The sequence below is a fragment of the Notamacropus eugenii genome, chromosome 3 (assembly GCF_028372415.1).
Source record: "Notamacropus eugenii isolate mMacEug1 chromosome 3, mMacEug1.pri_v2, whole genome shotgun sequence".
Classification (NCBI taxonomy): domain Eukaryota; kingdom Metazoa; phylum Chordata; class Mammalia; order Diprotodontia; family Macropodidae; genus Notamacropus; species Notamacropus eugenii.
In genome coordinates this window covers 333,092,639-333,117,848 of record NC_092874.1, presented here as the reverse complement: position 1 = coordinate 333,117,848, position 25,210 = coordinate 333,092,639, and the positions used below count along the sequence as shown (strand labels likewise).

The window sequence follows — 25,210 nt, the reverse complement described above, 5'->3', positions numbered from 1 at the left end:
GAGAACATTAATGAACTGGAAAATTACAGTATTTGAGAGAACATTAGTATAAATATCGAAGTCCCCTTCAATGAAAGAAGAATTGAGGCCAGAGGGAAAGACTGCGATCCAGGCACTGAATTCATTGAGAAAGGAGACAGAATATTCTCTGTCTGATAATGGCCACAGGGATCTGAATTTGGTGATAATTTCATATAATTGTGAACTTCGAATGAGAAAAGGTTGCTAAGTTTTAGAGGAAAAGGGAGAGTCTGCAAGGGGCAATAGAAAATAAGGGATATTCTGACTTTTCCACTTTATAAATAAGCAAATATAGTTCTTAATTACAAATTTATGAATATATTTGTAAATGAATATAGATATTGGGGCTGCTAGCTGACACAGGGGATAGAGCTCAGGGCCTGGAGTCAGAAAGACTCATCTTCCTAAATTCAAATCCATCCTCAGACTTTTACTAGCTTTGTGACCCTGGACAAGTCACTTAACCCTATTTGTCTCAGTTTCCTCATCTGTAAAGTGAGCTGGAGAATAAAATGGCGAACCACTTCAAAATCTTTGCCAAGAAAACCTCAAATGGGACCACAAAGAGTCGGACATAACTGAAAAACAACTGTACAACGACAAAATATGGAGAATGAATGCTCAAGAAATGTGAACTGGAATATGTAATCAAAAAGGTTAAAGACCCCTGTCTATGAAGTCAGGCCAGAAACAGCCAAAATGAAAAACACCAGAAGACTCTCTTTTTGCTTGTGTCTCATCACTTAACAATGATGCTCTCCCTCCATGGTGTCTGTTTCTATACAGACTGTTAACTTGCAACCTAATCTTCCTAACCTAGTTTCAGAAAGTGCTTGGAGCTGAATCTTACCGTAGGTACACAATGAAGATTGGCAGGAAGGTATGTTTACAGATGCAGAATAATGAAAAGAAAAGTCAGGGGCGTCTCCACTCAGCAAAGCCCCAGGAAGTGAACATATCTGCAATGACGTCTGATGATTCAAGTGCCATCCTAATCACCAGATGTTCATCCTCAATCAAACATACCCTGAATTGTTCCCTTTATCATTTCAAGGTGACTCAGTCCCCAGCTGGGAACTATAATTAATTTCCTATTGGCTTCCTCTACTATATATTTTACCTTAAACTTGTGAAGTTTGCATCAACTCAGGTTTATTTAACAAATGTATGATGTGGCAAGAGCCCCTTCAGATCCTGGTGTACCCCTGGTGACCTGCCTTGCCAGGTGCTCAATATGTAAGCACTTAAAACGAAACCTGGGTAATTCTGTTGGTTTCAGTGAAGTGGAACTTTATGGAGTTGACAATTATTCAACATTCATTCAAAACATATGGATTGCCTGTTTCCTCTAAGTCCCAACTAAAGTCTCACTTTCTACAGGAAGCCTTCCCCAAACCCTCTTTATTCCAGGACTTTTGCTCTTTAATTATTTCCCATTTCTCCTATACATCACTTGTTTTGTATACAGTTGTTTGCACTTTGTCTTCTCCCATCAGAAGGGACAATGACTGTCTTTTGCTTTTTTGTATCCCTGACAGCCCAGTGACTAACACATAGCAGGTTCTTTATACATGTTTACTGATTGATCAACACATTCAGTTACAATATCAGAACCATTTTAACAGACTCTCCTTGCTTTTCTAAGTTGCCTCCACTCTCTCAAAGTTGGAGAGGAGTCAGTACTCTCATCAGAGCTACTGGAAACATTCACTGTTTTTCTGCTCCCACATTATCAACTACCCTAGCTTATTAATTGTAGCACCGAGGAAAAACCATTCTATTAGGACTATGCTCCTCTTCCATATTCATCCTTGGCTACAAGCTCCCGCTTCTGTCTTTTGCTTCTGTCCTTTTAAAATCTGACTTTATGAAAGAGGTACCAGGACAGCAACATTATTTTCTTTGTCTCCCACTTTTTTCCCCTTTGATGAAATAATCTGAGAATGGGTCATTAGAATTTCATTCTTGAGAGTCTCCAATCCTTCTTGATCCTTTTAGAAACTCAAGTTATGAGATTATCTCAAATCATGAAATTGTGTGGTCTAGTGCCTTAAGACTATAGAAAAGTCTGAGGTAAAGTTAGAACCTGAACCTGGGTTTCTGATTCCTTGTCCCATGTCATTTCTACTTTGGCCACACTGCCTCTCACTACCCAAGAGGAAGCAATTTACAGAGTTAACAGAGTTAACAATTATGGCAAGCCCAGGCTGATTCACTCCATCTCTGAATAGTGTCATGAGAAATGATGGTCAAAAGTGCCAGTTGCACTGTGGGTTAATCTTAGACAGTCTGCATAAATTGTGTGTTCATAGACATTCTATCTTCAATCAGTTCCAGCATTGTAAGTTACATGCCAAGTTGGAGAAGCATACATTTTGATCTAGCATGGGCAGAGTTTCTACAATCTGACATCTCCCATCAGGACATTGATACTGAGTGGTATAATGGATGAAGTTCTTAACTGGAAGTCTAGAAACTCTAGTCTGGGCTTTGTCATTAACTCCCCAAATGACCTTGGGAAAAATATTTACCCTTCCTAGGCTTCAGTTTCCACTGTAAAATGGCAGAATTCAACCAGATGTCCTGTAACGACCTTTCCAGCTCTCACATGCTAGGACATTTTGACATAATTATCAGCAAGCAGGGTCATGCATCAAGTTATCATGCATCTGCTCTGTGGTGGGCACTGTGCTAAGCACTAGGAATGTAGAAAAAGACAAAAAATAGTCCCCACTGTCAAGAAGTTCACAGTCTAATGGGAAAACAATATGCAGACAAGTATATACAAACTACATGAGGGTTTGTGTGTATACACGTGTTACATATGTATATATTTCAAACAACTATATGTTTGTTTATATAGTTTGTATATGTGGCATACATATGTGTATGCATGCAAGTATATTTATATATGTGTGTGCATATATGGTGGAGAGAACCAATAGATGGAAAACACTAGTATTGAAGAGGATCAGGAAAAGTTTCTTGTAGAAGATGAAATTTTAGCTGGGACGTGAAGAAAGTCAAGAAATAGAGATGAGGAGGGAGAGTGAAACAGAGGTATGGCAAACAGGCAAGCCCCAAGTTAGTAGTGGTATGTGGTGTGTTAGGAACAGCAAGGAGGCCAGAGTCTCCGGATCACAGAATATGGGAGGAGGGTGCAAAAAGATTGGAAAGGTGGAAAAGGAGCCAGGTGACAAAGAGCCCTGAATGTCAAACAAAAATGTTGTATTTGATTCTGGAGGTGATAGACTCAATAGCCACAATTAGGGAAAAGGTGATGGGAAAAGAAATGAAGAAAGGGACAGGGAAAACAAGGAGAGAGAAAGAGAAAAAAATGAGGGACCCAGGTAGGAGTGGTAGGGGGCCATCAAGAATGACTTCAGGTGACATGTTGACCTTTGATTTGATAACAGACATTTGTGAATGCTGGATTCTGTCTTCATGCTCTATGACATTTTCAGCACCAGAAGGCCTTGGGAGTCACTGGTGCAACAGTCACTGTGGTCACTTCCCCTTCCTCATTATTATCTTTTTTTTAAATACAGGAAATGATATTAAATATTGACTTTAAATAGATAAGCATTAAAATGATAAAGATTAGCAATTAACTCTTCCAGCTGGAGCAGGGATTGGCCCACCCCACAAGGCAGGATCTTTGTAAAAAGACAGCAATTAGCATTGAAGACTGACTTTTTTCCATGGGTAATATTTTTCCTCTAGGACTAATGTTGTTGTGGTTCAGTTGTGTCAGAATCTTTGTGACCCCATTTGGGATTTTCTTGGCAAAGATACTGAAGTGGTTTGCCATTTCTTTCTCCAGCTCATTTTACAGATGAGGGAACTCAGGCAAACAGGGCTAAATGACTTGACCAGGGTCACACAGCTATTAAGTATCTAAGGCCAGATTTGAACTCAGGAAGATGAGTTTTCTTGAGTCCAGGTCTGGCACCCTATCTGCTAAACCACCTTGCTTCCTCCACTGTACCACCTAGCTCCCCTGTCACTACAATTGCCAAGAAGATGACATTTGGAGATGTTCATTCAATACTGAAGCAGCTAAGTGGCACAGTGGATACGGAACTGGGCCTGGAACAGAAAACTGAATTTAAATCTAACATCAGACACTTACTAGCTCTGTGAGCTTGAGAAAGTCACTTAACCTCTGCCTCAATTTCCTCAACTGCAAAAAAGGACAATAATAGTACCCACCTCAGAGAGTCATTATGATGATAGTATGAGATAATATTTATAAAGTGCACTCACCTAACCTCTGTTTGTCTGTTTCCTCAACTGTAAAATAAAGGTCATAATAGCACCTACCTCCCAGAGTAGTTATGAAGATCAGAATAGATGTTTCCAAAGCACAGTGCTTGGCATATAGTGGTTGCTATAAAAATACTAGGTATTATTAATATTTACTAATCACCTACTGTGTACAAGGTGGGAGAGACTCACAGCATCTGCCTCAAGTTGCTTCTAAGACTTGTACAAATAATTAAAATACAAAACAGCCTGAGAAATGTGAACAAATTGCCCCAGGTTTCAGAAGGAGAACTATCATTCTTCCAGGGAAGTTTGAACTGTTTAATAATAATTATTATCCTTTCTAGTATTCTATACTTTCTAAAGACCTTTCACACTCACTACCCCATTTAATATTCAAAACAACCCTGCAATAGAAACAGAGCATTGTGTATACCATTCTCCTGGTTCTGTTTTCTTTGCATCAGTTCATACAAATCTCCCCATGTTTCTCTGGATTCTTCATCTTTGCCATGTCTTATTCCTTAAAATATTCTATGACAGTTACATGTTATAATTTGATGTAAAACAGCAGTTAAAAAAACAGCTGAACTCAGATGAAATAGTGATAAATACTGGTTCCAAAGTCAGGTGGTTAAACATTCATCTGCGTAGAGAGATGGAAGACGATGGGTGCAGAATGTGGCACGCACCGTCAGATAAAGTTGCTGCACTTTTTGCTCAGTTGTTTTTCTTTTTTAGAAGGGTAGGTGATATATCAAGAAATTACAAAATTTACAATTACAAAAATATTACAAAAAACTTTAGTAATACTTTTTTAAAAGAGAAAGAGATAGAGTAGATGTTACTATTCTTAATTTATTGATAACACCTTACCCAAGGTCACATAGCAAATTAGTGACAAAACTGCAATTAGAAACCACAAAAGCGGGGCAGGTAGGTGTCACAGTGGATTGAGCACTAGCCCTGAAGTCAGGAGGACCTGAGTTCAAATCCAGCCTCAGATACTAACTAAGTATATGATCCTGGGCAAGTCACTAATCCTTGATTGCCTAAAACAAAAGGAGGAGAGATATAGGACATAGCTATCAAGGAAGGAGGCATTATTGTGCTGGTAAATGTTCAACCAGCTCTCTGAAAAGAGGACACATTTTTCCATTTAATCTACATCATTAATATTTTCTCTCCATCATTTCCTTATAGATAGGCAATCAATAAAACAGTAAGTCAAGCCTTGATCTGTAGAGTTTGGGGATTTCTGAGAGGTAAATGTTCACAATGAAAACTTAGCAATGGGCCATCACTGGTAAAATCCAGCTCCATGGCACCTCTGCATTCACCCCTCTCCCTCCCTCCACTTTTTCCACCCTCTGGCCAGGCAGTGACAGACTAGATGCTAAAGGCGTTATTTCTTTCTCTCATTTCTGTCTCTTACTCTTCTGCTGTATAACTTGGATAAAGGCATTCACCTTTGTGTTCCTCAATAAGAGAATCCCTGAGCTAACCCTTCTGGCTCCAAAACACATGTGAGCCCAATTAAGGACATTTATAAGGTCTCTAGGGATCAAGAGAGATGATATGAAAGGATGATTCCTCATCCTGAGTGTCCTACATTGTCAACTAGAAAGGCATTGATTCAGAGGAAGGAGGCCTCCATTCACCAGGAAGTAGAGGGGTTAATTGTTTAAAGAATACCACGTCTTCGACACTGCATTTCACAGCTGGCCCATGATAAGATAAGAGGGGCTGATATGGGTTATAAATAGGATTCAGGATATAACACCAGAGGAACTTTCTCCACCACTATCACTCTCCATCTCCAGTCCCCACCACAGCCTCAGAGCTGAGTTCAGCATGAAGTTCAAAATGTGTATGTTCATCTTGGCACTGGTTGCCATCACTGGTGCCTGGGGTAAGTTGGGATCAAATTAGGACTGTATCTTGTGCTGAATTTGTTGAACTGAAATCTGGCAGGCTGAAATCTTTTACTAAGGAACAGGGATAGAGACATGGTCTGGAATAAACAAGAGAACCAGCTTTGGCAACCCTTCTCTCTACTTTAAACCTCCCTGGGATATACAGAAATCAGAAAAAAGTCTAAGGGGGACTAATTAATCCTTGTAACATCCACCTCCCATGTAACTCAAAAAACTTGACTTGATTGGTAAATCTTGACTAGACAGGTAAAGATGATCCTTTGATTGGCCTCTCTTAAAACTTTGTGGTGTTAAACATCTGCTCTGTAATGAAATTTATTTAGACCTCTATAAAGTATTAGCATTCATTCAATATTCACTCGTCAAACTATCTGCCAGGTGCCTAAAATATGCAAATGCTGTGTGGCATATAAAGATGAAGAAAAAAATAGTACCTACCCTCAAGGAAGCCTAGAAAGCCTAGAAAGGAGAAACAAGAGATACAAATAAGCAGTAAATGAGGAAAGAGGTACTAAGTGGCTAAGATAGTACATGGTGATATATGAGTTTGAGGAAAGATTGATCACTTTTGGCTAGTCGTATCATATCATAAAAGGCCTTCTGGAGAAAATAACATTGGAACTGTGCCTTAAAGGGGGGTAGGATTTCAACAGGTAGGGAACAGAGAGTTTTGGCAGAGGGAGCTGTGTTTTCTCTTTTGCTATTTGTCCTTTGTTGTCAAAGAATATCGTGACATCAGGAAGATGATGCCATGACTTGCAAGTGAATTGAATTTGAGTGAAGGAGGCTTGTGCAAAGTCACCAGCCTCACTCTTTCCTCTGGAGCCATCTGGCCAGATATAGATCAGGATGACTGGAGGTGGTCCTGCAGCTGAGGAAAAGACAGAGAAGAAGGAAAGAAAGCACACAAAGGATGATGGGGCTAGATGAAGCATAATTAGTGGCATAATTAGTTTAGTTCTTCTTTGTGCTTGAGTGTTCCCATTGGAGTGGCATGAAAGAATATCCTAGAAATTCATAAAAGCAACAGTTTATGTGCTGGAATATCAAGAGAGGATGTGTTTCATTACTGACCATCTACATGAAAAGGATGGACAGAGTTTTTAACTTCATTGACCCATTACGCCAGTGAAGAGAAGAAAGTGTGGTAGGTATAGGTATAGGGGACATGAAGTGAAGTATGAGTAGCCATGGGAAAGAAGCACATTCCCTGATGTCAGTGGCCTTGTACAAAGCTCTATTTGCCCTGTGCTAGTTATGGCTCTTCACGAAAATGTCAGAAGAGCCTACCTACTTGTAGCATGGAATGGGGTGAGTTAAAATGACATTCTGACTGCTATAGCAGGTGGGTGGGCAGATCTATTCTTCCAAATTACCTTGCTGCACTTAGTTGAAATGGAAGATGGAAGGAGACAATTATGGGGAAAGGGGAAGGATTTTCTAATTGTTCATACATAAATTGCTAGGAATGGGACCAGGAAGAGATGTGCTATTGTGATTCTCCCATTTTACTGATCTCTCCAAAACAGATAACTGTTCTTTAATACAGAGCACCACAGAAGTCTTCATTCAGCTTTACACTATTAACTAGCATTTCTATAATGCTTACTGTGTGCCAAGCATTGTACAAGCATTATCTCAACTGATCCTCGTAACAACCCTAGGAGGTAGTATGATAAGTATGGTGGTCTTGGCTCTGGCTGCCATCACTGGTGACTAGGATAAGTTGGGACCAAGTTAGAACTATATCTTGTTCTAAGTTGGCTGAATTTATTCAACTGGGATCTGGCAGGCTGAAATCCTTTATTGTTTGGTGTCAAGAAACAGGGGCAGAAGCAGGGCTTGGAGGATGCAAGGGAGTAAACATTGGCACCCTTCCTCTACTTTAAACCTCCTCTTGGTTTATAGAAATCAGAGTATCAAGGAGAGAAGTGCTATTACTATCCTTATTTTACAGTTTAGGAAACTGAGGCAAACAGGTTAAAGGACTTGCCCAGGGTCACACAGCTAGTGTCTGTCGCTGGATTTGAATTCATGTTTTCCTGACTATGCCCAGCACTCTATCCACTGCATCACCTGGCTATCTTCTATAAGGCAAATGTGTGCTTCTTCCAGAAAGTCCTCTACCCGAAGCAGAAAAAGCATCCTAAATGAATAATACTGACTTCTGGGATTCAGATTCTTAGCACTGCAAAGAGACCTTAGAGGTTACCTTGTTCAACCCCTGCCTTCAGCATGAAACCCCTCTAAATCAGTTTTAATAGGATCGCACAGTTTTTCTTCCCCATCTTTAATATTCTGAGGCAACTCATTATGTTTTTAGACAGTTCTCCCTTATGATAAGTCAAAATCTGCCCTTCTATAATTCCTAGGTATACTGTTATAATTTTAGCATAGCATTCTTGCATTTTTAGGAGAAATAGTTTGATTAAAATATTGTTTTTTAAAAAGAATAAAGAATAATTTTGTAGACTTTTAAAATGGAGAATGTGAGGGTCTCCTTCCTATAAAGTAGAGAGTAAACGCTCTTTACTGCTACATGATCAGGGGAATTCACAAGTGGCTAAGATAAACCTTCAAGGAACCCCTCTGCCATAATGTCATTATCCCATTTTGTGCTCTCTGGTGCCAAACATATCTCACTGGGGCAAAGGGAAAAATTGTTTTGAAGGCATGAGGACATAGTAAAGACCCATGCCACTGGATCCATAACTAGGAACATTATTACCTGGGACAAAAATAATTGAGCAAGGGGGTGGGAGTGAGACAGGATGAAAAAGCAGAAGCGGAGGACAGCCCAACCACAGGTACAGCCACACCGATATAAGGTAAAGTCTGGCCCAGGAATGTGAGCCCCATAATGCCATCAGATTAGCATGGCAATAAGATTCTGGGATATGGTAGACAGGGACTGGTGGCAGACCACAGGTGGAGGTGTGAGTAGCCACAGGGAGAAAGCATACCCCCTTGATACAAGCACCTTGAGCCAAAGCCCTAGTTGCCCCAAGTTTATGACTTTGGACACCATATGGTAAGCAGTTACCAAATGAGCCCAGTGTGGGGCAGCTGGGTGGTGCTGTGGATTTGGCCTCAGATACTTAGTAGCTGTATGATCCTGATAAGTCATTTAACTGCTATCTGCCTCAATTCTTAATATATAAAATGGGGGTTACACTGGAGAAGGAAATGGCAAACTACTTCAGTCCATGGGGTCACAAAGAGTTGGACACAGCTTAACAAGGCAAAGTAGCATGGAATGGAATGGGCCAAAGTGAAATTCTGCCTGTGGTACCAAAATGTTCCTCTCTAGCTTAAAAATTCTCCAGAGTACCAGAGAGAGCCAGATGTCACACACACACACACACACACACACACACACACACACACACACATACACACACACACACACACACACACACACACACACACACACACACACACGCGCGCGCGCACGCGCGCATGCATGTACATTCCCCAGAGAGCGTTTAGGCATTTAGTGTACTGTTTGTATTTTGAAATACTTACCAAGAGGTTGCTGAAGGGAGAGATTTGCTGCATCTGTCCTGGGGTTGGACTCATGACCCTTGAGATCCCTATTAACTCTGAAATTCTAAGATTTATCCCATCCCCTGGGAACAAGCTATACTTTTTAAGGACCAGCAATGACATTAGTTCCTGGTTAAAAAGCCTGACATTATGGGAATTGACTCACCTCTCTTCTCAAGGTCCCAATCTGTTCAACTCGAAGGCCCTGGGATATCCCTGGAATCAAATAGACCCAGAAGCTTCTTGCAGTGGGTCATCCCAGCACAAAAATCCAGTTTCTTCTCTAAATTAGTCCCTGGGCTATATTATAGGTGAGGCAGAGTCTTGTTTATATACTAGGGTTCATTACTTAATTCTTTCAATTAATGGTCAATTAATTAATCCCCATCATGTGCAAGGTCCAGGACAAATTTTAGTGTTAACTGGAAAGTTGATTCTTATACACATATTGAGTTTTCTGTACTTTATGCAGTTTACAAAAGGCAGTGATGTGAATCATCTCCTTTATCTGTTTTGTCTTAACTAACTGTACCATGTTTTGCAGGAGGGTCAATGAAGGCAAAAGAAGTGCTTCTTCAGAGAATGGTAAGAAGGATGAATCTATGCTTGTCTTCTAATGTAATCAACCAAAAAATTAATAAACATTTCTTAAGCACCTATTACATACTGGGCACTGTGCTAACCATTTGTGTTACAAAAAGAGGCAAAAGATAGTCTCTACCTTCAAGGAGTTTATAATCTAATGGGGAGAGACAATATTTAAACGAATATAGAGAAAGCAAGCTATATGTAGGATAGATAGGAAATAATATATAGAGGGAAGGCACTTGCATTAAGAGGAGTTGGGAAAGACTTCCTATAATAGATGGGATTTTAGCTGGGACTTATAGGATGCCAGTTCCTTATCCATGATGCCTGAGGGCTTGCACTCAAAGTTAGACTCAGATCTAGACCCACCTGAGGTTTTCTTTATTTTTCCCTATTAAATAAAGCGTCACCCTAGATTTACTAGGGGAATACTCACTTCCATCCTGCCATCACATGGTTACAAACCAAGACAAGGTTTGTCTGGGTCTATGATTTGGTCCAGCCTGCAACCAAGTAAGTACTGTTCCTCTTCCTCCCTAAAGTCAGAGAGGAAGAGTTACTATTAGAGTGCTTTGTAAATCAAAAACATCATTTATATATGAAATGTATTCTTATAATTTATAGGGAACTATTATCCTCCCTTAGGATAGAGTGCTGGGCCTGGAGTAAAGATCTGAGCCACATTTGGGGCTCAGACACTTACTAAGCTGTATGACTCTGGTCAAGTCACTTAACCTCTGTTTGCCTTAATCCACTGGAGAAGGAAACGACAAACCACTCCAGTAACTTTACCAAGAAAACCCCATGGACAGTATTGGTGTGTTATGGTCCACATAGGTCACAAAGAGTCAGAGACATAGCTTAGCACAATAATTCTTCCTCTCAATTTCTTTCCTCTCTCTCTCTCTCTCTCTCTCTCTCTCTTTCTCTCTGTCTCTGTTTCTGTCTCTGTCTCTGTCTCTCTGTCTCTGTCTCTGTCTCTGTCTCTCTCTGTCTCTGTCTCCGTCTCTCTCTCTTTACTTTCATTTTGCTGATCAATGATTATCCACAATGACCAGTAACGTAGTTCTGTCCCATTTTTTGTATGGGGTTACATACATCAAGAAAAGGGGAAAGAGGTGAAGAGGATCTCTTAGTCAGGGTGGGAAGCCTGTATTCCTTTTCCTTCATAATGACTGGATTTACATTGAACAAAGTGGAGTAGAATTAGTGGTCTACTTTAGATAATGCAGACAGACTACAGAATTCATGGTGAAGCAATAAACTTTGGTGCCTCAAATTAATTAGGATTACCTATGAACATTTACAAGAGAGAGAGAGAAAGAGAGAGCACCCTATAAAAACTATTAATATCTCTTATATTCCTATCCATGGAATCACAGACCTCTGAGAGCACACAGTCCAACCTTTAGTAAATATATTGATCCTGTCTTCTATATCTAAGAATTGGCCAGAGCCAGGTCTTATGAGCTGGTAAAAATCAATTGTCAAATTTTGCGTGAACATTTACACCTTGAAAATTGGAAAAGGCTACAAATCAGGGGCTTAATTATCGTTTGTTGATTGTCTAGGCTTAAGAAAGTCATGATGAAAATGTTAATAATATATATTAAACTTAGAAGTGTATTATGACTATATTATTTTTTCCAAGCAATATTTACCAACACACTCCTTGGCAAGGACTTACCCAAATTCTGCTTGAAGACCCCCACTGGTAAAGAGTACCACTCAAGCAGTTCACTCCATTTTTACACAGCTGTAATCATTAGGAAGAAATCAATCCACCCACAAACATTTTTTAATAAACATTTAGTATGTACCACGCACAGTAGGGACTCTGCAATGGCCTGGAAGTGGCTCAATAGATGGAGCACTGGGCCTGGAGCCAGGATGACCTGAGTTCAAATCTAGCCTCAGACTCTTGCTAGCTTTGTGACTTTGGGCATATCACTTAACCCCATTTGCCTCAGTTTCCTCATGTATAAAATAAGCCTGGAAGAGGAAATGGCAAAGCATTCTAGTATTTTTGCCAAGAAAACCTAAATGGAGTCATAAAGAGTCAGGACATGACTGAAACAAATTAACAGCTACCTGAGTCATAGGTGAGGAGTCCTTTCTGTGAGATGCAGTATTTCACGCACGCACTTACACACACACACACACACACACACACACACACACACACACGCGTGTGTGTGTATTGTAGGTATATATATATATATATATATATATATATATATATATATATATATATATATATATATATATATCTGTGTGTGTGTCTGTGTCTATGTGTATACACACACATACATACACCATACACACATATATTCACAACTCAACACCCACCATCTTATTTCAGGCTGACCCCAGGCCCCCTGGTTTCAGTTTTTAGAATTATTCTTCCTCCAGGAGACCTTCAAGGTGATTTGAAAGAATGAGGGCCACTGGATTTCCATGTGTATACAGCATTCTCCCAAAGAGCTCAGTAAGCATGCAAAGTTCGTGGAGCATGGAGACATCTGGTAAGTCAAGTCGCTAATGTTGTCTTGTCAATGTGCTACAATCTTCTCCAAAAGGGAGAAAAAAGAGGGGACTCAGCGAAAGACTTGTTCAGTCTCAAGGGACTTGAACATTTTAGTGAGGCTAACAAAAGGGACCAATTAGCATATTTTTAAAATATTTGTTAAAAATAATTATACTTTATATATTTTCACATTCATTTTTTAAAATTTGAGTTCTCAATTCTCTCCCTCCTTCCAACTCCTTCCTCACCCATTGAGATGACACCCAGTGTAATGTCAACTATCCACGTGAAGCCACAATTAGCAAGTTTTTTTGCTTCTTCAAGGAATTGGCCTGAGATCTCACCAGAACACGCTTTTAAAGAATCCTCGGCCCTCAGAGTCTGACAACATCAAAGAGGGTCATCTAAGTTCATATTCATTTCCAATAAATGAATCCCTTCTGCAGTATCCCAGGCAAGTGGTTATCCAGCCTCTGCCGGGAAGGCACATTCTATACATAAATATCTTCTAGACTCAGGGCACATACCTCCAAAAATCTCTATAAGTCACCATGTCCTTCTTACTGTGAGAACCTGAACTGCTCTAAAACAAATTGGCATAATCCACTCACCCTTTTGTGAAGGGTTCTAGAAAGAAAGATTCAGAAAGAGTCGAGGTACCAATAAAAACACAAATTCAGTGCTAGAAGCTCAGTATTCTTTATCTGGAAGCATCTCAAGAAGGATGATGAGTTTCCAGTCATTAGTGGATTGGGAAGGGTCAGGGAGAGAAGCATTTCTGAATCAATTAGAAAAGGTCCAAAAATCTCGTGACAGATTTTGATTAAATTTAATTTTTATTTAAAAATTTCATTAAATTTAATTTTAATTAAACAGCATATGGCATCATCTAGTTATAAGGGGAATAGGCACCAGTCCTCTAGTTACCAGTATTAAATATGCATAATCCAATTTATTATTTTAAGCAACCCCTCTCAATGGTCCCACTCTATCCTTACCTCTGTTTTGACAGTACCTAAGATGATGATGCAGCAATTCCACTCAAGCCCTCCTCAACTACCTCAAGATAACTTTGATGTCACAAATTATCTAGACTGATTATTGCCATTTATCAAACAAAACAAAGTATGCTGTGTAGATGCTAAATATTCCTTTTATCCTTGCACTTTATCATCACCACGGTGCATAGGTGACGATTGACTCTCAAAGGCTATGCCCACAGGGTACAAACACTGGTGGGTCCTACAAAACTAGATAGTCTTTATGAAGAGGCCTGGTCTGTTAAATTCTGTATCTGTTTTTTATTTAGTAAATCACCATGGCTTGCTATCAATCAATAAACATTTATTAAGTGCCTACTATGTGCTAAGCATATAGTAGGAGCACCTCCTATAACCTAATATCCTCTGCTTGGTTTTCAAAGCTCTTTTTAACCTGACTCCTTCCTACCATTCCCGTCTTCTTACACTTTATTCCCCTCCACACACTCTGTAGTCCAGTGAGGCTGGTCTCCTGGCCGCTTCTCACATATGATGTCCTAGTCTCTTCTGGCTTTCTTCAGGTCTCAGCTTAAATCCTACCTTCTAAAAGACATGTTTTCTAATCTCCTTCAGTGTTTCCCTTTCTCGATTATCTCCAGTTTATAATGTATATATCTTATTTGTACATAACTAATAATACCCAATAATAATAGCTAACATTTATATTTGTTATTCAGTTGTATCCAACTCTTTGTGACCCCCATGGGCCATGTTGCCCATGGGTTTTTCTTGGCAAAAGTGCTGAGTTGGTTTGCCATGTCCTCCAGTGGATTAAGGACAAAAAAAGGTTAAGTATCTGAGATTGAATATGAACTCAGATATACTTGACTCCAGGCCCGGAGAGTACTGAACCTACTGAGCCTTCTAGCTGTCTACTTGTTGGTATATTCTCTCCCCAATTAGACTGTGAGTTCCTAAAGCTTTTTTTTCCCTTCCTTTGTCTTTGTGTCTTATCACTTAGCAAAGTGCCTGGCATTTATGCCAATATGTAAGCATTTAATAAATGCTTGTTGATTTGTTTCAGTGTATCTGTTTTTTGAGATTCAGTCTAGCCAAGACTAAAAGAGACATCAAAAAAGTGGATATTTTTTTAAAAAATCAGAGCATCTCATAAAACTGTCTCCTATAGCATGAGAGAATTACGATCTACACAAAGATGAATCAAAAACCTTTGAAGTTGAAGTAGTGGAACCAACAAATCTTGGACTAGCTTCCCATATTTGGGCTCTATGTTCCTGAAGCATTCGTATCTGTAAAGGCCAGCCACCCACTGCTTCTGATTTGGCAGAAACTGGCAATAAGAATTAAAATTTTGACATGAAATTGAGTCAGCATCTATTTGAGGACTGATTCTAGCCTGAGAGGCAATGTTCACAATTTATAGGTTTGCCCCTCTCTTAAACATTCTAGAGAATATGGGGCAGGGAGGGGGGAAATCTTTTCCTGAAAACTTGTTGAACAGTTTTTCCTGAAGTTTTTGTTTCTTTATCATGAAGTTTTCCCACAAAGTTCTTTCCAAAGAGACTTAAATGAAAGGGAGAATAATGAACTTTTCTCTCTGAATTACGCATACCTCTTTCCTCAGCCTTTCTGTGAACACATGGGGGAAATCCCGCCGTGCCCTAAGACAAACCAACCTGTCTGTGGAACCAATGGGAAGACCTATGACAATGAATGTCAACTGTGTGTTGCAAGAATGTAAGATCACTTTCTAATTACATTTAACTGAGTCTTTCAGTATTGCTACATAATCCATATCAGTGGTATCAAATTCAAATCACAATGAGGGCTACTAAACTGTACATAAGTGTTGCTGCTAGCTTCATATTAACTGAGATAGCCATATACTTTCTATTGTATTTTTATTAACTATTTTCCAATTCTATTTTAATCTGGTTTTAGTCTCACTCTGGAAAGTTTTTTGGGGCTGTGTGTTTGACACCTCCGCTCCATACCATTGTCATACCCAGCATAGGCTGAGAAGTTATCTCCTTGCACCTGCGTTTCACCTGTTCCTTGCCACAAGGACAATTCTGTTCAGAATACTGTCTTTCAAGAAGAAATAGTACAGTAGATAGAGCATGGGCCCTGGTGTCAGGAAGACCTGAGTTCAGATTTGACCTCTGATTCTTATTAGCTGTATGTCTATGGGCACCAGGCCACTTAACCCTGATTGCCTCAAAAAAAAGAAAAAGGAATACAGAATAACAGAATCTGGTTCAAGTCTAGAGATTTCCTGCTAACTTGGTGTTAGCCCTCAGACAATACATTTCACTTTTCTCAAGGGCTGTCTCCTCATCTATAGAATCAGGAGTTTGGATTACTGTATATGCTTTCTAAGATTCCTTCCAACTTAAATGAGCACAGACTAGACTCACATGCCTCCTCCAACTCCTACCACCCAGGTGACCTTGGGCCTCAGTTTCCTCACCTTTAAATGAAAAGGTTGGATTTTTTTGTTGTTCAGTGGTTTTTCAGTTCTGTTCAACTCTTTGTAACCCCATTTGGAGTTTTCTTGGTAAAGATACTGGAGTAGTTTGCCATTTCCTTCTCCAGCTCATTTGGCAGTTGAGGAAAGTGAGGCAAACAAGGTTAAGTGACTTGCCTTGGACCACCCAACTAGTAAGTGTCTGAGGCTAGATTTGAACTCAGGAAAATGAGCCTTCCTAACTCCAAGCCTGGCATGCTATCCACAGAGCCAGCTAAGAGGATGACTAGATGATCTCAAATGTCCCTCCCCACCTTAAATCCATCTTATCTTCTTTCTATTACTCTCATCCTGACCCTAACATTAACAACAACATATAAACAATTTTAAAAAACCAAATATTTGGGAGAAAAAGTTGACCACAGGAGAGAAATTTAAGCTCTTTCTCTTTCCCTCTCTTTAGCCCCATCCCTTCACCCCAGTCTTCCCAATTGGCTGATAATCTTGGACTTTCTTCAGTAGAATGTACTGATAGCTTCCCATACATAGTACAGTAAGTCCTCAAACAAAGAAACGAAGCAAGCCTTCCCCTTGCAGAGATGGACTTAATGAATTTTTAAAAAGTACAGGCAGGTCTGCCATAGCTAGATATAATCCTTCTCCCAAAAAGCATCACATTATGCAAAACTGCACAATAAAAAACCACAGAGTTTAAGTGGAAAATGAAGTTAGGAGCACAATGCTCAAAAATTTCTTCAGTGACACAAAAAAAAGAAACAGGAACCTAATTAAAAACAGCAGCAGCACAGTTTTTTTCCGGGTTAAATGGTTAAGGCATATTGAAATGCTACAATAAATAACGGCTGTAGCTCCCAGTTCCAGCCAATTGGGCAAGCATCAACCCTGGCCTCGTGGTCTCAGACCATAGAGGAAGGCGAAGGCAGTAGGAACGGGAGTGGCTAGGCCCAGTCCTCTTCAGCCCACAGACCCTGCTACACCAGAAGATATACAGAAACATGGCACTTAACCTTGAAAAGACCTGAAATTTGATAGTGATTCCACCTTCTCACTGTTTCCCTTGAAGAAATCATGCAGAAGCCAATTCGTAATTCAAATCATACTCAGAAAGTTCCCTAATATGCTAATGGCATTGGAACAAATTTAGAACAAATTTGTGTTTTTGAAACCCCAACTGTTACAGCTGAACTGCTTGTACTCTAATCCAACGTAGGTCTATCTTCCTTCAGGATTCCTCTGATCTCAGGTTCTGGGCCAATCCCAAACCCTTCTGGCTGCCTGTGGGGAAAGGTTATTGCCTTTAGAATCTAAGAGGTTAGGTCAGGGCTCATATCTTGGTTGGGGCTGCCTTCTCACAAAGAAAGAAGGAAGAAAATAGTTAGAAGCATCCACCTTTTCTTTCCAGAGGGAGGAGATTTATTGTTGCAAATTCCATAAACCATTGGATCTGGTTGCTGGATTGGTTAGCCTTGCTTAAATGTTTTTTCTTTGTGGAAAAGGGAAGGCTCACTGTGGGAGGAGGGATAGAGAAGGGTATATCTGGAAGTGAATTTTGTATAAAAACAAAAGGCATCAAAGAAACTTTTTTTAAAAGTAAAATAAAACCTAAGAGCTGGAAACAGGGCAGGAAACTGAGGCAAGTCAATTCTCATGATGTCAAAGTGTTGTTCATAAAATGCAGATCTGACCACATGCAATTCATCAGACTCCAACTGCTTCCAAATATCTTCAGGATCAAACATAAAATCCTCTGTTTGGAGTTCAAAACTATATAATCTGGACACTTCCTATATTTCCAGTTTTCCTTATTCCCTTTCAAATATTCTTCAGTCCAGTGACACTGGACTCTTCGATGTTCCTTGCATACAACATTTCATCTCTCAACTCCTCTAGGCATTTTTACGTACTCTCTCTCTAGAGCTGGAACTCTCACCTGACCCTCCTTACTTCCTTTAGGTCTCAGTTTAAGTCCCACCTTTTGCAAGAAGCCTTTCCCAGTTCTCCTTCATCTTAGTGCCTTCCTTCTGAGACTACCCCCAATTTACCCTCTATATATCTTGTTTGTGTGTAGTTGTTTCCATGTTTTCTCCCCCATTTGACTGTGAGCTTCTTGAAAGCAGGGATTAGTTGTTTTTGCTTTTCTTTGCACCTCCAGTACTTGGCATGGTTCCTGGAGCATAGGCGCTTAATAAATGCAAGTTCACTGGTGGAATGATTAATTTCAATTAATTAAATTAAATTAAATTTAAGTTTAATTTAATTTAATCAGCAAAGCAGAATCAGCATCTCTACTAATATACACTATCATGAGTATAAAGCTAGGGAATATTATAATATGCAATACAATGCAATGATATAGAATCATCAATCAAGACATATAGTACAGAAACCTTAGAGATCATCTAGTCCATCCTCCTACCCAAAAGAGAACTTTCCGCTATTATTGTTTAGCATTTTACAACCTATAATTCATTGTTACATTTCCATAAACACATGTTACTCATGAACACAACTACAACTTCTTAATCTATTTGAAAACAATCCTATTCTCACCCCCCCTAAGTCTCCCCTCCTCTCTTTTGTTACCCCTTACCCTCGTTTTGGAGTTTTGCTTATTACTTTTTTTTGGTTTCTTTTATCTAATTATTTACTTCTTCCTCTCTTTTCTCTCTCTCTGGTAATAGTCAAGCAGAATTCTCCCTTTTTCTCTTCTACTTCAATTTGTTTTGGTCAACAGGGTTATTTTTATTTAATTTTCTGTACTTTTTAATTTAAATTTGCTTATTTAAAAATTTTATTTATTTCAAAATTTTTATTTAAATTTCAAATTTAAATTTAAAAAATTTTATTTAAAAATAATATTTTATTTTTCCTCAATTACATGGTAAAAGAATTTTTAACCATTTTTTAAGTTTTGAGTCCCAAATTCTTTCCCTCCCCCCTTTTTTACCTCGCCAAGATGGTAAGCAATCAGGTATAAGTTATACAATCATGTATAACATTTCCATATTAGCCATTTTGCACAAGAAAACTCGAATAAAAAGAAAGAATGAAAGAAAGTGATAATAGCATGCTTCAATCTGAATTCAATCAATACCATTTCTTTCTCGGGAGATGGGTAGTCATCATCAGTCCTTTGGGATTGTGTTGGATCATTCTATTGCTGAAAAGAGCTAAGTCTTTCACAGTTCTCCATCATACAATATTGCTATTCTTGTATAATGTTCCCCTAGTTCTGCTCACTTCACTATGCATCAGTTCATATAAGTCCAGGCTTTTCTGAAATCATCCTGCTCATCATCTCTTATTGCACAATAATATTCCATTGTAATCATATACCACAGCTTGTTCAGTCATTCCCCAGTTGGTGGACATGCCTTTGATTTCTAATTCTTATCCACCACAAAAAGAGATGCTATAGATATTTTTGTACAAATATGTCATTTCATCCTTTTTTTTAAAATGTCTTTGGGATGTAGACCTAGTGGTGGTATTATTGGATCAAAGGGTATGCACAGTTTTCTAGCCCTTTGGGTATAGTTCTTGGAAAGGGGGATGGGATGGATGAAATTCTGAAATCCCCCAAAGACCAAAGTACAGGGCAATTCACCTGGAATGAATTCTTGGACTCAAGGATTCTTGAGGTCAAGGTAAAGATTTATTATGCTTTTCAACAAGAGTTCTTAGGGAACTTGCACCCTTAGAGGAATGCAGGTAAAGTTTATATAGGATATTCTATAGTAAAACATGTGCCAAATATGCTAACTAGGTGATTCGGGGTGGGATTAGGGAGTGGTTAAGGAGTAGTTAGTTCTTAAAGGTACACTCACTTTTAGTATCTACTGCACAGGTATTTTACCCAGAATTCATAGGGAAATAGCCCAAGGGGGCAGGATGATTTCAGAAAAACCTGGAAAGACTTATATGAACTGATGCATAATGAAGTGAGCAGAACCACGAGAACATCATACACAGTAATAGCAATATTGTATGATGGAAAACTGTGAAAGACTTAGCTACTTGGAGGTGTGGTTTTAGCCCTGAAATGTCACTAAGTCAACTAATGGTCAGGACTGACTAAGGAATATAAGGCTACTCTCATCAGTATCTTGTTAGACAGGATAAATGTAAGGGAGTATATGTACGTCTAAGTCTAGGATACACATGAGTGGTCAGTGCGTAGTAAATGTTGTTAAGACCCAATGTACAGCCAGTTCAGCCAGTACACAGCTGGTTCAGACTAATCAATCCTAAAGGTACAGCTGGATACTGTATCAGGAAAAGAGATAAAGCTTTTGCTAGGGCAGGCTGTGTCCTTTGGCTGGGAGAAACTACCTGGGATAGTGTTTTGAAGTTAGGGAGAAATGTGATATTTAAAGAGAAATGTGATTTTAGAATTGGGGTCCAAGCACATGCACCCAAACACCCCATCAGTTCCAAATTGCTCTCCTGAGTGGTTGGACTAGTTTGCAACTCCACCAACAATGCATTAGTTCCCAGTTCTGTACCTTTTCCTCAAAAGGATTTCTTTCTCCCAGTCCATTATTTATCTTCCATTTCTATTTTAGATTTTATTCTTTGATTAACGGCCCTCATAGTTATTTAGTCCTTTTTTAGTCTCTATTTTTCATAAAATTAATGCTTCCAAGGTACTTATTTTGAGATATCTTCTAAACAATTTCTGTGTTATTACTTTGTGGCTTTTGCTCCCCCCTACTCTTTTCAAGGAGACCATAGAAATAATTCCTGCAGGTGATAGAGGAGATGTTGCCCCATTGCAGAATTTTCCTACTTCCCTGATTGTGTGGTTCATTATTGACTTTGCCGTCCTCTTGGTCATTTTTTCCCCTATTTGCCTTATCTCCCTCCTGGATCCATGCCCCTTAGCCCTTCTAGTGTCAGTTTTTCTCAGGCATCTGATTTCCCGTAAGGCAGGAGGAGTGCTCTCTCAGAATTAAATCTCTGCAGATTGTACCAATTATAAGGTCCCCAACTCTCTTTATAGAATACTGTTTTCCTCCCATAGGAGCATTCATCAGTGGAACCACTGATGGTACAACTAAAATAAGATTTCTCACTTGCTTTTTCCATTTTTCAACCCCTCTCTATGCCTTCTTGCCCTCTTTCCTATGGGCTCTCTTCTTCATGAAAGACAGCATTTGTTATTTTTCTTTCATTGATAGCTTTTGACTTGATTAGGGTACATCTTGCATTCCTCTCTATCTCCTTCTTCCTCTCTCCCTTTTTATTCACTCTCCTATTCTGTAAATTAATCTTGCCAAAAAAATTCACTAAATGGAGTGTTCTGAGATTTAATCTATGATATATCAAAGCTGTTTCTCCACCACTACATCTCTTTGACTTCTGCTTTCATCCTTGCTACTTCAGGTAGCAAGGTAGATTTTGAAAGAAATTTCTTAGTGGTGTTTCTGTTGTTATTTTGTTGTTGTTGTCCATGGTTGCTGTATTTGTTTGTCCTTATTGTGTTTCTGTTATCTGGAGTATTTGAGAAGCAAATAATCCCTTCAGTGCCAGTTTTAATTCTAGAATGTTTTCAATACTTTTTTCATCAAACACCCATCTATTTTCATTTACAGTTAGGCTTAGATTTGTAGTGTAGATCATTTGGGGCTGCATGTTGAGCTCTTTGATACACATTATTCCATTCTTTCCTGTGGTTTAAGGTGGGTGCAGAATAGGCTTGTGTTATTCAGATTTCCTTCCCTTTATATTGGAAGGTCTTTCTCCTGGTGACTTTTAGGATTTGCTATTAGTGGAATTGTATAGCCTCTATATGTGTTGGTGTTTGTAGCCACAGGTTTTTTGTTGTTTTGTCTGGAGACAACCTGTGGATTCTTTCAATTGACATTTTGTTATCTGTGTTCAGAAGTCTTGGACAGTTGCCTTATATTATTTCTTATGTTATGGTGTACAGGTTTTTTGATTTGTTGTGTTCTTACGGAAGACCTTATCATCTTTGTCTCTATGCATCCTGGTTTTGAGATCAATGTTTCTCTTATATAGAAATCATGCTTTTATTTCTTTGATAAAACTCGTCATTGTGGACTCAAGGTTTTTTATTCAGCCAATTATTTCTGCTGTGCAGGCCATAAATTCTGCTTTCATGATTCTCATTTCTCTTCTAAACCATTCAGTAACATCTTATTGTGGTTCCATGCCTGATCAGGTGTTGATTTATTTTCCTTTGTCTTGTAATAGTTGTTCAGAGATGCCTAAACTTTTTTACTTGCTTTAGAAGCCATATTTGCTTATACTCAAGGTCTTTAGCTGAGTTTACTTCCTCCTGAGATCTTCTGAGTATTTCTTTCCTTATTTTTCCCTGTTGCTCACTTTCTGACTCTTTCCTCTTTGATGTCAGTTTCTCAGAGGGCTGGATCTCAGAGTATCTCAGCCTCTTTCCATGTTGGGCAATTCACTGATCTTGGTCTCTGCCCTAAATGACTTTGGGGGACAGAAATGCCCAGCACATGCTAGACTCTTTTCTTCTGGCTTATTGGATTACCACACAGCTGCACACATTTGTCTTGCCCCCTTTCCCCTCTGTTATCTCATTCTCCAACTGAGCTCTGTTGCAGCACAAATAGCTGCCACATTGTTCTTGCTACCTGAACAAATTTCTGCTATTTGAATCTCTGAGACACTGGAGGGAGGTATGGGTAAAGGTTGTAAAACTGAGTTCTGTTTTACACCTTATGCAGCCCTACTGCTGGAAGTGTGGTGGATGATGGGAGAAGAGGTACTGAATAAGTACATTAGGGATTCTTCTCTGTGTTAATATATTGAGTTTTTAATTTGTTTGGGTTCTCAGCATCCTAGGGCATGGAGACAGCTGAAATTGCTTCATCTCTTGTATACAATTCCTACTTTGGAGAGATTTGAGAAATTGCAGTGATTAGAGAAAATGTCTAGTCCTCCATCTTGTTGGTCATGTCACCCAGAACAGAGCTTCAACTTTACTTTTATGTTTGTGGGAGAAAAAGAATGTATCAATACTTGAAAAGATCCATGATTTCATCAGTGTGGGCTTTCCTTTCAGCAATGCACACCCCAGCCCCTCTAGGATTCTTTAGTAGATTGTTTTAGGAATTACTATAGCTAAAAAATACTCATTACCTGGTATCTAGCCTCTCCAAATTTAAATAGCCTGGTTCCTAGATCATAGTCCATTGCCAGATCTGTACTCCAATCCTTTATAGCTTGTTAGGATATCCATAGCCTTCATGAATCCAAGTTCATCAAAGCAACATTGGATAAAGTTATTTTAAAAAACTCTTAGATGTTGAAGGATCCTCTCAATAACTTAAGGATAATAATAGTATTATTATCCTTAATATAACATATTATTATATTAAGGATAATAATAAAAATAATAATCCTAAGGAGTGGCCTGAGGAACAAAGAAGCTCAGGGAATTAGCCAGGGTCACATAGTTAGTAAAAATTAGAAGCAAGATTTGACCTTTGATTTTCCTGATTCACACTTGAGCACTCTTATCCTTTAAGCTATATTGCCTTTAGGGAGAGCTAGTTGTTAAAAATAGATATATTAAAGAAAAATTTGCTGTATTATAAATGTATACAGGTAGTATGGTACCTTAGAAAGAACAGTGGATTTGGAGTAAATGGATCTGGATGCAAATCCCAACCCTGGCCCCTTGTGACTGTGGGCAAGTCACTTCTCTGAAATTTCCTTATGTTAAAAATGGGGCTAGAGCCTGGGGCACCTCGAGAATTTCTAATACTTTCCTTTTATCTCTAACGCTTTGATTCTATGATGATAGACACAGTGGTAAGAAAACAGTAACCCATTTATAATTTGTAATTAATTTTTTCCTCCTTTATTTGTAGAAAAACTAAACAGGATATCCAGATAACAAAGGATGGCGTATGCTAAAGAAGAAACATTCAATAGGAGACTATATGATCCTTTTCTAAATGCTTCAGAAATATAGTACCTTCTCCCTTTCCTCACTAAATACATTCTGTATAGAGAACAATAAAATCTACATGAAAAATTAACATGAGTGTTGTCATTGAAACCGTCAAAGGAACTTTACGAAGTTCAGAGTTTATCACCAAGAAGATGCTGCTTGCATTTCAGTACTGAGAATGCACTGCTTCGTCATCAAGAGAAAGCATTTGAAGGTAAGGGAATAAATTGGTTCTCGGGAGGGAAGAGGGGATAGAGAAGATAAGGAAGATAGAATTCTTCTTTCTCTTTCTTTTTCCCCCTTTCTTTGCTTCCTTCATTATTCCCTTCCTCTCACTTTGTCTCTCTCTATTTTTTTCTCTCTGTGCCTCTTTTGCTGTCTCTTTCTCTCTCTGTCTCTCTCTCTCCTGGATCTCTCTATCTTGCCCAGATGATTACAACAGTTTCACATGGGCCTGATCCCGGAACTCCTAGAATCAAGTGATCCATCAGATTCCCCAGTAGCAGCAATTATTGGAATGCAACATCACATCTTTATTTCTTTTGACTAGAAAGACACCAAAATAAACAGCCCACCTAACCTTTGAATCACAGAACTCCAAAACCTTAGTGCACATTTAATCCAACTCTCATTCTACATATGGGGAAACCGAGTATGAGAAAGGTTAAGGGATTTGATTACAGTCACTGGCAAGCTGCAAGTCAATCAAGACTTGCTCCAAAGGCAATTGGCTCCTAGGGTGCTCTTCTTTTCTCAATTTTATATAAGGAGAACTGATCAGGAAGTTTCCTGATCAATACAGTGAAGTTACATAGTATGACCTTTGTCTGGGTTCAGGAAAACACATCCTCATATAGAATGAGGATAAATCCAATAGAGATCTTTTTA

General features: G+C 39.0%; 1 protein-coding gene across 1 annotated transcript; it reads left to right on the top strand.

Moving 5' to 3' along the window:
• Window positions 1-6,078: 6,078 nt before the first annotated feature.
• SPINK4 (serine peptidase inhibitor Kazal type 4) lies at window positions 6,079-24,410 on the top strand. The gene is made up of 4 exons (XM_072650449.1): window positions 6,079-6,199; window positions 10,315-10,355; window positions 15,511-15,623; window positions 24,240-24,410. The coding sequence occupies exons 1-4, from the start codon at window positions 6,142-6,144 to the stop codon at window positions 24,283-24,285; spliced, it is 258 nt and encodes an 85-aa protein (XP_072506550.1). The 5' UTR covers window positions 6,079-6,141; the 3' UTR covers window positions 24,286-24,410.
• Window positions 24,411-25,210: the final 800 nt, after the last annotated feature.

Coding starts and splice junctions, on each gene's coding strand:
- SPINK4 (XM_072650449.1), top strand. CDS start 6,142: ATGAAGTTCAAAATGTGTATGTTCATCTTGGCACTGGTTGCCATCACT. Junction 10,356..15,510: donor AAGTGCTTCTTCAGAGAATG/GTAAGAAGGATG, acceptor CTCTTTCCTCAG/CCTTTCTGTGAACACATGGG. Junction 15,624..24,239: donor CAACTGTGTGTTGCAAGAAT/GTAAGATCACTT, acceptor CTTTATTTGTAG/AAAAACTAAACAGGATATCC.